The sequence below is a fragment of the Lepisma saccharinum genome, chromosome 1 (genome assembly GCF_977018435.1).
Source record: "Lepisma saccharinum chromosome 1, izLepSacc3.1, whole genome shotgun sequence".
In the NCBI taxonomy this organism is placed as follows: domain Eukaryota; kingdom Metazoa; phylum Arthropoda; class Insecta; order Zygentoma; family Lepismatidae; genus Lepisma; species Lepisma saccharinum.
The window spans coordinates 165187130-165203864 of record NC_139229.1 but is presented as its reverse complement, the minus strand read 5'-3'; the positions used below and the strand labels follow the sequence as shown (position 1 = coordinate 165203864).

Here is a 16735-nt window from a genome sequence, read left to right as displayed (position 1 = left end):
TTGCTTGCGATACCAAAGAAATTGTGAATAATCTTGGAAGGGTTACCCGTTTCAGATTTGTCATCAAATCTGCGTCAGTTAACCTAAATCTAAGATTGCCAGGGATTAAGTATCATTGTACATTGTGCATTATTGATAATAAACCAAACTTTATTGGAAGGAAGTTCCATACCTTTTCATTGCTAAAAAATCTTAAGAAAGGTATAAAATCCGACACTAGTGACCAAGTCAGGGCTACAATTTAGTTACTCAAGTAAGCTAACTGAGTAGTCCTATCCAGGGTAACTTAGTAACCAGACCTAGGGCCTAGAGGACCAGTGTAGGTACGTGTCAACGTCTTTGTGGCATTTATAATAACATATAAATAGTCCCCGGCAATCATCCATACGCCATATTGAAAAATGGCGGACAAATGAAAGTTTTCACGAAATAAGGGAACTATAATTCATAACAAGCTGAAATTTTGTGCATATCTTCTTTATAACATTAATAATAACATATCAAAAGTCCCCGGCGATCACCCGTACGCTAAGTCCAAAGACGTTACATACCAAATTTCGTCTAAAGTGACTGTACTAATTTACATTCTAAAATGTGTTTCTAGTGCATTATAGTTTCAAAATTGTTGTGCAGGTAGTAACATAAAATATGAAAATATAATGTTTTCCCATTTTCTACCAATAATATTTGTGACACATAATGCAAATGTTTAAATCGTTAATTGCCATATTTCATAACTGTTCCATTACACTACAAAGAATGCATATATTTAATAGAAAGAGACTCTACCATGCAGACACACAATATACGTATATATATTTAATATTTTCGTATTTATACTTTCAGAACACTCAAGTTCCTATGTCGTCCCTCCATAAACTGCTAGAATTGTAATTATAGACTTTATGCCCCGAACCTGTAGGCTACCACTTTTACTTGTAATCACCAGTAACATATGAAAAATAGTGTTATTTGTTGTTGTTAAATGGAACCTGCATGCATAAAATATGCTTGATTTTCATTTTCCTGTTGGGCGTACATCTTTCTTATCCCCAACTTTCGGGCACCTCAAAGCTCCGGCAATACTATGTGATTAGCAAAGCGTTGGCATATTATTTACACGTGAATATCAGCATGATCTGTATCTAGATTTAGCCCCATACAGGGAAACCGTGGGTCCCATTAAATTGTGAGTAATGTCGCATTCGGATCCCACTTTAAACTGTAGGTCCAGTCCCCATTAGCCTATCTGTGCATAAAATGGACTTAAAACAAAAACTCAAATTCATATCACCATGTTACATTATGTTAATTCAATGGCAATCATACACTATTTTCTTTTGTTTATTTATCAACAACGAAAATTAACATCATTACATCATTAATACCATTACAATAACGCCTATATATATATACGTATATGCTAATCAAACACCGAGTTTTCCAATTTAGAACTTTATTCACCGTGGCGGCAAATGCATGAAATCAGCAATCTGTTGTATGAAAAATGAAAATAACACTTAACAGTTTTAAACTTTAAATACAAATTTTGATAGTAAGCACCAACATGGAAAGCAGCAAAAGAATGGCGAATATTAAATAATTGTGGTGTGAAAACAAGTATGATGTTAGTGTGGGCTATTACAACTTGTTTTATAAACACATGATATCATACAGTATGACTCAATTAACTCGCATCAAATATAACATGAAATTATTAACTGAAACTAGAAAAGTGTTATCGTTAGCTAAATTATCATTGGATAGCTTTTGTCGTGTCGGTTTGCATATTGTATCGAGAATAGGTAAAGGTAAGGTAAAGTGCTCCCCTGTGCATAGCACCACGCCATGAAGGCGTATAGGGGGTGTGGGAGTAACGCCCCACACTTTCTTGATCCGGTCGTGAGTGGGGGTGATGTGATCAGCATTTCACCAGGGTTTCCCCCAGGTACCCATGTTATTCGACGCTGGGTGGGCGCCGGGGCCGCTTCCACCGTTAGAAAAGTTCCCGGCTTTGAACCGGCCGGGGATCGAACCCGGGACCTTTAGCATGGTAGTCAGACGCGTTACCGACTGAGCCAGGCTATGTCTAAATATACATTTTATAATTTGGAAATGACAAACGGGTAAATATGAATTATAAGTGGAAATTGTGGAATGGTTTAGTTAATCTTGTAACAACATTTAAAAGCTTACAATAAGTAAGCTAAGCCTTTTAATTACCATTTTATTTACATAAAGGTTTGTGTACGGTACAAGTGATAAGGCTTGAATTACTGGCATTTGGAAATGTTAGCACATTCCTCCATCACAACTTCTAGTGTAACATCGCAAATAGACGTTACTCACGTCATAACAAGAAAAGTTCCTATATGTTCTTTTCGAATGATTTTTAAAACGTAGAACATGGGTAATGGCATAAAATATGCAAAAATGTCATGGTATCCATCTTTGTAGGATATCGGCATAGACGCAACAATAAAAAATCATTAAAATTAATGCAAAGCATGTGAATAGGTAACTAAATATTCATTCTTCTACTTTATCACCCACTTTACCTGTGTATTACTCAATAAATTTAATGCATTGATATAGACCTACAATACCATTCGGATAATACTTCTAAGGTTTAAAGATAATGAGAAAACAGTTACATTTTTTCAAATGACCCCAAAACTCAGGAACGGGTTGTAACAGGATTAGTGATTATTCGATTTGATTTGATTTCTTCTCTGAATCCCTTATGAATAATTTGATTCGACATTGTTCAAAAGTACACTCACAATTTATCTTCCAATTGAATCATACAATAATTTTTAATTTATTATTATTATTATTATTATTATTTTAGTTTCAATTATACGTTATTTATTATTAAATATGTGTTTTCCCTGGAATGACTTAAGCCATGAGATACGTACCTGACAGGCGTCTTTACCTCCTTCCTTGTAACCAGCACAAAGGAATATGTCCGTGATTGGTTGGAAATAAGACTTATCACACTCTTCGTTCTTCCAGATTGGTAACTCTACCTGTCGCTGCACTGTGCTCTCCTTCCCGCCTGAAATTAATCAATTACAAATATGAATAACGTGATAACATGTGGCAACTATGGTTTAAGGAGATCACAGTTTCTATCGAAATAAATCTGAAAGTGCCAATTCGAACCTTTACCCTTATACTTGTGGGGGGGGGGGGGCTGATGTCTAAAAGTTTCAAGAGTACTGTAAATTTCATCTGCGAAGTGGTAACAGGTGCGTGCCCAGGGGAAAGAAATAATTTTGACAGTACCGACATTTTCATAAATTGTGTGGTAGGACCTCTACACATTCACAATTTCGGACATTTGTGGCCATGTGTGATGATGTGATCGGCGCGACGCTCCAGCAACCTTTCCCCGGCAAGGTTGTATCCCGGTACCAATCTACGTACTATAGGTTCACCGAACCCCAGAGTTGCTCAATATAAGGACATTGCTGGACAAAATACAAGCTGAAATGGCCCATCCCGCGATTAAACCCTGGGGCTCCTGAGTGGCAGTCAATCGCCCGAACGACCTTTTTTAAAAAAAATGCCCTCTTTCATTTTCTTGTTTCAGTATTCACTTCTAATTTCCGACAAGACAGACAAGCATAAGCCTCAGTATCTTACTCAGGATTCGAACCCGGTACCTCTGGCTTCGTTGCGCGCTGAGCTGTCCACTCCTCCACGGAGTCCGACGACTGGACTACCGCGACTCTCTAGGAATAAATGAATAAGTACCTAACTTTTCCTAATTCGGAGGAAGAATGAGTCGAGTGACCCCTCTCGACTCTCCTTCTGTACACCCAATACCCTTGTACTCAACGAAAGCACAAATTTGAAAGTGAATCCTTCCAAATTAGTGAGTGAGAGGAGGGCGTCATCTTGTCCTCCTCATCCCCACGTAAGAAATTATAAGGAATCATCGTTTTATAAGAACATATCATTTCAAACCGGAGACCTTACGAATTAGCATATCCAAAACTATTCTAGTGTTCTCAATGAAAGTAGAAGTATATGACCATAGCCTTTCAATACCCTTACGGCCGATTAAAGTCATTTCCTTCCTCTAAAAAGGACGTCTAAACTAACATTAGGTTGTAAATTAACAGTAATCGCTTTCGGAGACAATGTCCAAAATAATAATAAAACTTCAATGAAAATAGCAGAGGATAGCTAAACAAAGTCTCCCGCCTACCCACCTTACAAAGGCGATAATCTGTCATTAACTGATAACGCCCATACCAACACACACACACACATATACTATTATCAGGATCAGTGATCAAAATGAAAGGGGGATGCCGGTGGATGATATCCCTCCAGCTAGGAAAACTTACGCAAAGCATCTCCCCGCCTGTCTCCTTGTCACCATGTTGAACAAAGCAACATCCGTCCTTGTAAGCCTCATGGTTCGAGTAAACAACCCCCAAAATAATAATTTCAACTTCAAGCGCTGGCCAAGATTAAAGATGGCTAAACGTTTTGAGAAGCGATGCCAGATTTGAACATGGTTGTATTCTGTGACTTAATTTTTGATATGAAATGTAGCGGAATGGTAGTGTTTAAAAAGAAAAGAAAAGAAGTTGCAATTGAATCATTAGAAAATCTTATGGCGCTTCTGGATTCCTACAAGTACCTACATTTTAATTTTATTAAATCCATTGATTTGGTACTTCGCTTTCTTTATCGTGCCTTCAAGTATACATACCATTAGCAGCGTCATTACATTTGATTTGCTGGGGAGGGAGGATATGTTCTAAATATGTCAATGTCTTTCGTATATACATAAAATGATATTTCAAATTACCAGAATAGGATGCACCCCTCCTCCCTGCTACTGATACTCGTCTATGCAAGTGTTTGAAACTTCCGAATGTGGCACCATCTCTATTGTCGCCGCTGAACGACACGTTGTTGAAAAGTGCAATTTACAGCGTTAATCAAATGGTATTTCAACTTTACAGTTTACATTTGCTACAAACAGATTTTTAGTTACCATGGTTTTTCAAAAATAACTTGTAGTGCAATAGTGCCAATCGCTATAAACACTGGAATTTGTTAGATGTCGCTGTATTGGAAGTGTGTTCGGAAACTTTTTTTTAAAAGTAAGTGAGTTGCAGTTACAGTTACTTTGTTCAAAAAGTAACTGATTAGCCTAATAGCTACGCATTTTAAGAAGTAAATCAGGTAGAGTTACTGGTAGTATGAAATTAACTGTAGGTTACTTTTGCTTTACTTTGTGCTGCAAATTTTCTTGCAAACAAATTACACCCAATCAATGATCATGATTGTGTATTGTAATCATATAAGTCTTCCTCGTATGCTTATATATCGAGAGAATTACAATGGAGCACCAAATAGTTCGCACGGACGACGCTAGAGAGCGTGGAATTTAGAGACTTCTTCGCTCGAGCAAATAATGTTCGAACGGGGAAAACGAGCGGTATACTATTCACACCTAGTAATACACGTATAACTGTAATGTATACGCATTCATCCCCATAAAATGCCCCCAGTCTCAGAATGTCAGTTTGTAGCACATTTTCTGCGGTTATAAACTCGATCACTGCATGCTACTTCAGGCGCTTCTCCAACATTACATGGTTACATGCTGCCATTTTCCTCGTAATAGTTCAGCACCCCCTGGCGATAGAAGTTTGAAACCTTCAATGGAGAAGCGGGAAAGTCTTATAAGTGCAATGTATGGTTGCTCAAAATCCAAAATGCGTTTACAAGGTAAGAAAGAAAATAAAAACATAGGAAGCTTTACTTTTCAACGTGCCCTCGTATATATACTTTATTGCAGATCCATTTCAGGATTGTAATGTTGTTCATTGACATTCCAAATTACAGTTTGCAGAATTTTAACACAAAATGTTAATAAGAAATGAAATTAAGCATACCATATTTCATGCAAAATATTGAATTTTTCACGAGCTTTGTATCTCTTAAACCAATTGAATCTCAAACTCAAAATTTTTACTGAAGTTATTTATCATGGAGTACGTATGGTGTACAAATTTCAGATTTTTAAACAACTGCCCACCAGAGATATTTAACCCTTAACTTCGAATTTTTTAACAAAAAGTACATGTTTATGACCCTGTAACAAAAAAATATTAAAGTCTCAAGCTTCAAATAATTTTAACGTACTCTATTGGTACACAGGTGTCCTCCTCCGTAGTCGAGCGGGTTAAGGCGTTCACTCGTCTTGAGTTCACCGTCGCTGCGGGACGGCGTAATTTCGAATCCGGCTCTGGTCGGAATTTATTCGGCCTACGTATAGGGCCGGTGGCAACCCACCATCGTGAGTAAATTGGGAAGCTCCGGGTGAGTGAGCGTAACCCGGTCGAGAAGACCTACAACAACGGCTGGGTTTTTTTCGGGCTGATCACCCGTCACCCCAATACTGGTCTAAGACCTCCACGCTATAACAGGTGACGGCGGAACAGTGTGGGAGGGAGACCAGCAGTCGGTAGGTAAGCCAAGGCTCTTCAAGGGCTGTAGCGCTGTGGGTTATGTTATTGGTACACAGGTACTTGCACAAAAAAATTCAAGTGTGAAACAAACTGCCTTCCCCCCCAAAAAATGTCCGAAAATGTAATTTTCACAATTTTGACCTTAAAATTTATTATGAAGGAATAATATTTAGAAAATTACACAGAAATATAATTGTAGCCTATAATGTGCTTAACGTCACAGATTTTGTCTCATTGTCGTAGGGCTTACCAGAGCTAAGATAATAAGTTGCCGCTGATGCTTACGAATGGAGAAAATGACGCGCGCCATGATAAAAAAATGACCGCAATCTTCAAATCGGTGATAGAAAAATAAAATAACAGTAGTTCTGAACTGCCAACATATGAGGCTCACACCACACAAAAAATAAACTTAGTGAAGCAACCATGTTGTATGACTTCATATGGATTGACCCTTAGCCGATTCTAAGAACATTCTTGCACCTTAGCATCCTGAGAAGACACATAATTGAAGGAAGTTACAAATTACCAATGCAAGTGTCGTCAAGTAACTGTAAAAGTAACAGTTGATTGGAAAAGAGTAACTAGCTAGTTACGGTTAGAATTTCTAAAAGAGTAACAGTACTTCGAAACGCTGCAAGTAAGTGATATCACCATACCATAATATGTGGTTCCCCATCCGACGACGGTCGGCTTTTCGTTGATGAATTTCTCCTGCCTGTGCCTCTCCGAAGGGACGCAGATGGGAACCACGTAGCGGTTCCTCTTCACCGGCTTGTCGAGACGCAGCAGGGCGATGTCGTTGTAGAAACCCACCCGGCTGAATCGAGGGTGCGCCTTGATCTCCGTCACTCGGTACGTCTCGGGGTCTGAAGGCTCGTCCTCTCGCTTCAGATCAACGTCTCCGAGGCGGACTGTGAACTGGCGTGGGCTGAATCTGGAACACAGTATACAGGGGTTATTTGAAAAGAAAAGGAAGAATAATAAGAAAAGAAGTCTTCAGCATTTTATACCCTACAACCTAAACAGTTCAAGATGCAGATACCCAATTTGTATTTCAATTTTTCAATTTCAATTTTCCTGGCTACGGCCCTGCTGTGCAAGAACTTTCTAAACTGTATACAACCTACTAAATACCGGGTGTCTACAAATGATTGAAGCAGTTTCACGATGTTACTGTACGTGTATTATTGAACATATTGCGAAGTAACTTTACAGTTTTGTAGAGAAACTCAACAAGTCTTGACACGTTACAAGTGTTTGATATGTCCCCTCTTCGTGTTTCTGCAGACATAAACTTTATAATCAACACGATGCAGCATGTCCCTATCAATTCTCTCAAAACCACTGATGATATGAGCCCGCTGTTCTGATAGTTCAGTCGGTAATGGAGGCACAAACACTAGATCCATCACATAACCCCTTAACATAACATAACATAACATAACAAAAACGTCACATCGAGTTAAGTCAGGGGAGCGTTAGGCAATGACAGCAGTTGTTGATCATCATTTCCACAACGACCGATCCATCGGATTGATACTCTGGTGGTTAAGATATTGTGGACATCGTGATGGAACTGAGGCGGAGCACCATCCAACTTGTGGAAAAAGTTCTCACTGTCTGTCTCCAACTATGGCATGAGCCGATTTTCTAACATGTCAAGATACCCATATTCGCTGAAGAAGAAGCGGCCGTAAACTGTAAATTTTGTGATTGCAGAAAAATCATTGAGTTCCGGAAAGTTACGAATATGCTCAACGGCGCCACGGCGAACAGAAAACTCCCATAACTTGTAATTTGTCACAAAACTTATTGAGTTTCTCTACAAAACTGCAAAGTTACTTCGTTTGTTGAAGTTCTTGTTTTAAGTCCACTTTATGCACAGTAAGGCTAATCGGGACTGGACCTACAGTTTAAAGTGGAATCCGAACCACTATGAGCCTCCACCGGATTTTCGAACCCAGGACCCCTTAATTACAAGGGAACGACGCTACCATCGGGGAGGCTCAAAGTTATTTCGTGATATGTTCAATAATACAAGTTCAGTAACATCATGAAACCGCTATCAATCATTTGTAGACACCCTGTACTTTCTGCTACTTAGACTTCAGTTCATAAACAAGATGAAGGAATGTGATAGCTGATCTTCGTTCTGTGAATTTGTCCTTTCTAGTTATGAGCACATAATATCCGCTGTCTACATTTTCACTTGTCACTACAAACACATTATACAATAGTTTACGTAATGACAGGGTGCTAACGACAATGCAACGGGGGGCTGACGATGAGCCCCCCTGGTCCCTCCTACCTGGCTACGGGCCTGCGGGGGAATTCTTTCCAGTAATACATATTGTCGACGTCGTAACAGTTTTGAGAAAATATACTGTATACACTTTCAGGAAGTTCTACACAAGCCTAACAGATGGCGGCGTGTCATAATGAAACTTTCTGTTACAACGCCATCTCTTAGGGTTCTGCGCAAACTCTTGAACAATTGTCCATGGGAAAGTGGGTGAGTTGAGACTGCCTAGTGAGTGAATGAGTGAGTGACTTTCTAAATATTCTCCTCAAATCTACATTACAATTACTCATTATAATTCTATGATGCCCTATTTTTCTGTATTATCTCGATTCAGTACTCCTCGTCTCCTCCCCAAAACGAGATATGCCGTAGCGTAACTAACAATCTCTGCGCCCCCCTGCAATCTTCAGTTGTGCGCCCCTACTAGTTTTTTTTTCTTAAAAAGCTATTTTATCTAAAATATTAATTCACATATATTAGGTATGTGGAAATATGAAAATACATACATGTAATTTGAAACAATGTAAAAACTTGGACAAGAGGTAAAAGCAACAGAGAAACTGTAAAAAAAAAAATATATATTATAATTATATATAAAAATACACTGTTTCTACACAAATTTCGATATTGTTAAATGTCCATTACCAGTCCTCTGCGTTTTTTGATGGAAGCAAATTCTTGTGTTAGTTCGATCAAGTCCGGTTTCCGAGCCCGATCGCTTTCGATGCTTTACAGCGCCATCTCACTCTTGTCATTGTGTTCTCAAGTAACTTTTGATCAATTTTAGTTTGGAAAACTACCTCTCAGCTGTGACGGTAGGGTCAAATACAGTATATATAAGCAGTGCATAGGTCCGAAATGCTACTATCCAGAATTTTGTTTTCTATCAAGAGGAGTTCTGCAACTTCGCCGATGTTCGACATGTTTCTTCCTTTGATTTCAGTTGCGAAGTTGACTAATAGTTGACAAAAGTTGTTCTCTCAGTGTTAAAATATATTTTCAACCAAACATATTTTATTTTATGCCACTGCAACAACTGTAAACAGAAACTGTTAATTGGCAATTCAAGTCAATTTCCATTAAAGCTTAAACTGCTAGTAAAAATAATCGTAACATCAAAGAAAAATGCAGAAATAGCCGATGCATCTGCATTACGAAAGAAAATATCTTCATTCCAGTTCATCTTAATGCTTGTATTCCAAAGTAAAGTCTTGGAACATGTAAATGTTGCTTCCAAAACTTTACAAAATCCCAGCATATTCCTTGATGAGGCATGCAGTCTCCTAGAAGAGTCTGTACGTGGTCTTAAGGAGCTTCGGAATTGGATTGTTAGAAAACGAAACTAAAGAAATGTCCAGAAGATGGCACATAGAAACGTCAATTGTTATATCGGAAAGGAAAAAGTTAAAAGCTTCTTCGATGAACTGACAGAAGATGTTGGCTTTCTCGACCCATTGGATTGTTTTAAAGTAAAGATTTTCTACCGTGCTTTAGATATTCTACTAAATAAAATGAACAATAGATTTTAGAGTATCGGCACACAGTTAATGGAATCCGCTACTCATGGACGTCGGAAGGATTATTTCCAGGGATGAAAGGTATTTTGTTCCGGGGGGGAGGGGGGCGAACAAGGCACATTTTACCCAATAATAGTGTTGTTCCCTCAAAAAAACATTGCTTAAATTTGAATTTATCATATTCGTGCAATAATTAATTCATATTATTGTGGCTGAAATGAAATTATATGTGTGAAATATATAATTTTTGGTTGACTTTCATTTTCCAGGGGGGGGACCGCGGCCCCCCTTGCCACCCCTTTTCGGACGCCCATGTCACTACTAATTTCTTAGAGAAATATGAAGAAAAATTACATATTTTGTACTGCAGCTACAGAAATTGTTTCTTTTCGGAATGCATCGGCTATTTCTGCATTTTTCTTTGATGTTGCGATTATTTTTACTAGCAGTTTAAGATTTAATGGAAATTGACTTGAATTGTCAATTAACATTTTCTGTTTGCAGTTGTTGTAGTGGCATAAAATAAAATATGTTTGGTTGAAAATATATTTGAACACCGAGAGAAAAACTTTTGTCAACTATTAGTCTTTCTTAATTTATCATCTCTGCTGCGCCCCCGAAGCTCGTGCGCCCTCCCGCGCCTCGGAGGTTGCCGGGGTGTTATTTATGCCCCTGAAGATACGCCAATAGTGACTTTATTTCCTTATGAATACTCTTTTCGTAAAGAACACGCCCGTTCTTTACCCGTATTCCGTAATTAACAGCAAGAGCTGCAGTTTTATTTAGTGTAACCTCTACAAATACCTTGGTACCAAATTAAATGCAGAACATTTAGTAATGTGGCCAGCATATAGGCTATAGAGAGAGAACTCTTGGGAGGGTTTCAACTTTCAGCAGTCCAAGGATACTAAAATTTTAATAGTTATAGACCGTTAACGGTAATAATGAGTACATACAATATTTTTTTTCCATAACAAATTCTGAAACATGCTTAGGTCATGAAGAAAATAACATTATTGTAATTGAAGAATATGTGACCATCCATTATTAATAAACCATAAATAAATTTTCCAAGTAATACAATGGAATGATTAATTGTTGATTTGATTATGTCATTAATGCAAAATATATATTAAGTCAATGGGAAAATTTTGGATCCCCACCCTTATATACTGCTATGGTGACCAGCAAGAATTATTAGGGAGCGAAGCAGAGATGGGTGGGAATTTGTGAAGTTCCCTAACTCCCCCAGGCTCGATGGCCTTCGTCTGAGTATACCACTGTATGGATGAGAAACATTTGCAGTAGCCAAAGCTGAAAGGAAACGACTGGAAGTCTTCCAAATGTGGTGCTACAGGAAAACGTTGAAGACCAAATGCATGTAATCAGATAACCAAACGAAGCTGTTTTGAGGCGCACAGGGCGCACATGACAGGAAGAGATAAATGTGGAATTGACAAATTGTACAAATGGATCGTTCAAGAAGATGCAGGATATGGTATACCATATCCTGAGACATGAATATTGAAAACTAATTGCAGGAAGAATAGAGATAGAAAATAAACACATTGGAAAGACTAGAATGAGGTATATATGAAACAAATCTATCCATCAAGGTGGGGATTGCGAAAGCTACAGAGACAGGAGCGAATGGAAAAGTACAACAAAGTAAAAAGAACATAACATAAGAAGTTCCACAGCCCCTTCTGTAAATAATATCACGGAAAACAAAGAAACAAGGAAGAAAGAAGAGAAAAAATATCAATTGATCGGAGAAATAATTGGGAGGGGGAAAATAAAATTGTCGAATGGAAACAAGAGACTGAACAAATCAACATCAAAGGAAAAATATCGGCATTTCGCTAAAAAAAAAAAAGTAAAAATTATATCAGTAGGATCAAATCAAATATTGAATTATAGTACTACCTAGGTACTAAAAGGAGCTTCTTTTGGGAAGTGGCGCTATCATATTACGTGTTATAATATGTAAAATAGCAACATCAACAATAATTACGAAGACTGTGAGGGCAGTTAAGTTTCCTTTCGCTAAATTGAGCATTGTTTCTGACAATTAGTTTCCTAAATGAAGTCAAGTTTGGTTCAAGAAAATCGGGACAAGGACATTAATGAGCACAGCCTCCTTGTAGCCACCCCAACATACTTACTGCCTTTGCCTCGTATCCCGGGTGCAGTGAGCGGCTGTCAAGATGTGCCTCCTCCCAAGCAGAGTGCCTCCGCACCAAAACTCAGTTCTTCGTGGCCCATGGAGGTAGATGGCCGCCATCCACGGCCAACGCCCAGGGAGAGCCTCTTCTCCACCAACCACGCGGAATGACGGGATTTCCGGTTCTCCACAATTCCTCGTCAGCTCTGAAATACACATGTGAATGATCTTAAATTGACTTATTTTAGTGGACAACAGTTGTGACATTCTTTCAAGTTACTTACGCATCAGAATTTACTTGTCAAGCTGTTCGACTAGCCTAAAATGGTCGTAAACTATAGGCTGCGCAGAAACATGCGCTGTAAACTATCTGCGCCTGCGCACAAGCAGTGAACGTCAATGCTTTACTTCCATTGAATGTTCACTTGAGATTTATGAAGAGATGTAGGGGTGTGCGGGACAGAAATTTTTGGCCGGGACGGGAAATTTTTAAAATCCCGACATTCGGGACGGCAAAAATCGCAATTTCCCGACAAAGTCGGGAAATTTTCGGGAATGTTCGAAATTTCCAGAAGCTCCGGAAATCCCGAATTCTACACACTATTTTCACATTAAGTGATTGTTTTTTCATTTCTGGAATAAAAACTAACAATTTCCGATAAGTTCCAGACACTTACAATGCAGAAAACGTCGAGAATTAACAACTTTTTAAAATGACAATTCTGTATTTCCCGACTGCTCGGGATCCCGAAAAGTCGGAAAGTCATTCCCTGAAGTCGGGATCGGGACGGGAAATTTTTTTAACGATCCCGGTCCCGACTTTTCGGAATCCCGTACACCCCTAGAGAGATGTTTCGTCCATGGGCTAGCCAGCCAGCTCTATTATAATTTTTGACATATACAAAGAGCAATTGTAGAAAACAGTCGCTTAAAGATAAAAAGTTACTTTTCTTCGTTACTTTCAATTGAAATAAGCTTTATTTCGTAGTTCTGAAATGTATATAGTTTTCCATACCCAGACCTGCACAAATTTCTGTGCTAGAATAAGTAGACTCTCCTGAGTCAGGGATGAGATTCTGTTTAGTCTAGGCTCTTCTGATTCACGTACTGCTTGTGTTGTTCGACATAACTTTCTCCATTTTCTGAATGTATTATTAGATTATACAATAAATTGAAGAGGATTGGGCAAACTCCAGAGGAAATGTTTTATTCGAAATGCATTGACATTTTTAAATGGACACTAAAATAGTATCTATGAATAAAAAGAGAAAAATGAAAAAGGCATACGTATAAATAAATGTTTGTGGAAGCATTTGTTCTGTTCTTGTATGTAAAATGAGTATTTTGCACCAACGTAAATTAATAAATATTTCGATATTAATTACATATAATTTATACTGTAAATATACAGGGTGAGGCAGTCAAACGGGAAGATTAAAAAAAAAATCACAACAAGAGAGAGAGCAAATATTAGTTATTTTTTGAACATGAATGTACTGTACGTGAATGGAAATTACTAGTGTACGTGAAAAATATTCATATTTTGAATATGGTGTCAGTAAGATGGCGTCCTTGGTTTTGCACACATTGTCGGCGTCTCAGAGTAAATCCGCCCATCCGAAATTAATCCACACACTCTCCATGAAACGCCTCTCCATTCAGAAAAAAAGTAACAGTGTGGTGTGCATTATCATCTCGTAGAATCATCGGCCCCTACTTTTTCGAAAATGAACACGGTAACACGGTGACGGTAAACGCTGGACGTTATGGTGACATGGTGGTAACCTTTTTCCTGTCTGCCCTAGATGGCTATGTCCCAGATGAAGAAACACTCTTCCAGCAAGATGGTGCTGGATGTGCTTAGACTCGCATTTCCTGGTCTTCTCGTCAGCAGATTCGGGGATATTCCGTGACCTGCCCGTTCACCAGACTTGGCGGCTCCTGACTTTTTTTCTTTGGGGTTAAAGAAATCCAAAGTATTCAAGGACAACCCTCCAAGAACCAGGGATGATTTGAAGGAGCGAATTCGGCAAGTGATACACAACATTCCATTGGAGATGCTACGAAGCGTCACGGGCGGATTTACTCTGAGGGTCCGACAATGTGTGCAAAACCAAGGACGCCATCTTACTGACATCATATTAAAAAAAAATGAATATTTTTCACATACACTAGTAATTTCAACTCACATACAGTACATTCATGTTCAAAAAATAACTAATATTTGCTCTCTCTAATTTTTGTGAATTTTTAAAATCTTCCCGTTTGACTGCCTCACCCTGTATTATGTTTTAGTGATGAATTTATTTTATTTGTACTACATCATATTATGAAAATCTGTTACGCAGCACAGGGGTCCCGGGTTCGAATCCCGGCCTGGGCATGGATATTTATGAGTGTTCATTCATCAATTTCATCATATCATCACTCATCCCCATTTTTGCAAATTACCCAAAAGTGGCACAAAAGACGAAGTAAAATAAAGCAAATCAATCAATCAATCAATGTTACGCAGCTGACGCCATCTCAGTGATTATGAGATAAAACTGGTGATTATTATGTGGAATTCTTAAAATTCTTAACTCTCCAAATTACATTTCCTTTTGAATTTGTTAATGTACAGCATATACCGCTGTCCGCCGCATTTACTCTATCTTGGTAGAAATACTGGTAAGGTAAATTTCCCCGTGCATATAGCGCCGTGCTATGAAGGCACTTTTATAGGATGTGGGGGGTAGGGCCCCACATATTCTCGATCTCGGCCATTTTGGAGGCAATGTGATCAGCACCACGCTCCGGCTGCCTTTACCCCCATGTATCCATTGATTTGAGGCTGGGTGAGCCCCGGAGCCGACCTTTGATCATCCACCCCAGGAGTTGAACCCGTGAACCCGGGTCTCCCTCATGGTGCGAAATAAAGAGAAATAGCACAGATAAATTTATCTGTGGAAATACAGTCTTACCGTCGTTGGCTGGAACAGGCCTAGCTGTTGTTGGCCGCCTCGTGGTCGTGGTCGGCGGCCTTCTTGTTGTTGTTGTATGCCTCGTGGGTCGCCTTGTTGTCGTTGTTGTTGATGATACTATTGGGCGTGGAATGTCAGTCCCCGACCTTTACAGAAAATAAAAAATAAAAACTATTACCAAAACACCTCTTAAAATTCACTTCAAAATGTCACCTACTAATGTTGTAAGAATCTATTTAGTAAAACGTCAAAAGTGTAAGCTTGACCCGCATAACAAAATTTTCATAAGACTTTTACGTATAAAATTCTGGTTGGGGGAATCAAGAACTATTACTATGAAAATGAATCAGAGTTTTCATAAATGATGTTTTATTTGTTTTTTTTTTGCTTCTATAAGTGATTTTCCCTATTTATTCACTTAATTATCTATTTCCTTTGGAATTAATAGTTTTCAACATTTACCACCATCTTACCCTTTTCTAAGCATTTTTTATAATCTTGTGCCACGTTTACTTCGGACAAGGAAAGATTGAAAGTAAATTAAGATGACTTAGATACTATGAACATTTAATAAATAACATATTTACACAAATCAAGTGCTTCAGTGATTTAATACACACTCCCAACACGCGCTAAACCTTTTCAGAAAAGCCTATTTTATGGACATTTTATTTTTAAATGTACCCTTATACCACTCCACCCGATGGAAAATTCTGTTAAGGTATGCAGTTGTCCACCTTGTCACACGTAGTTATTACAAGTATAAAGCAATCATAACAAGAAATGTAATTCTTTATCTGAAGAGTATAATGCAATATATTGGCGACACCAATTCTATATTACACTGTTGTATACATTTATTTATTCATTTTGATATTTTCCACATGACGTCATAATATCGTGGTCCCAATTGTGTCGTTTCTGTGGGCTCAAGGGTGGAATAAATAATTTTGTTGCTTCTTTCGTTCTGTCTCTCGTTCTTCCTTACTTTCCCTTTCATTCTGCCTCATTTATCTCTCTCTCTCTCTTTGATTTCTACCATATATTCTCATTTCTCTCTTTCTCTTTCTTTATATTCTTCCACATATTTTTCATTCCTCTCTTTCTCTTTCCTTCTGCATCATTTTCTCTCTTTCTTTAATTTCTTCCATATTTTATTCCTTTTCTTCTTCCACTTTCCTTCTGCATGATTTTCTCTCTTTCTTTAATTTCTTCCATATTTTATTCCTTTCCATCTTCCACTTTCCTTCTGCATCATTTTCTCTCTTTCTTTCATTTCTTCC

The 16735-nt window shown here is 38.2% G+C and overlaps 2 protein-coding genes across 3 annotated transcripts in view; one reads left to right on the top strand and one right to left on the bottom strand.

The window, feature by feature from the left end:
* Positions 1–16735, top strand: part of mas (trypsin-like serine protease domain-containing protein masquerade) — a 419698-nt gene that overhangs the window by 53006 nt on the left and 349957 nt on the right. The window lies entirely within an intron of this gene.
* The window catches only part of LOC146003675 (venom protease), a 75580-nt gene that overhangs the window by 4888 nt on the left and 53957 nt on the right, over positions 1–16735 (bottom strand). For both annotated transcript variants that reach the window (XM_083142041.1, XM_083142048.1), the window contains exons 4-7: positions 15453–15598; positions 12491–12695; positions 7163–7440; positions 2922–3061 (exon numbers count right to left, since the gene is read on the bottom strand). In XM_083142041.1, the coding sequence (XP_082998167.1) occupies positions 2922–3061; positions 7163–7440; positions 12491–12695; positions 15453–15598 (769 nt within the window). The remainder of the gene's footprint in view (positions 1–2921; positions 3062–7162; positions 7441–12490; positions 12696–15452; positions 15599–16735) is intronic.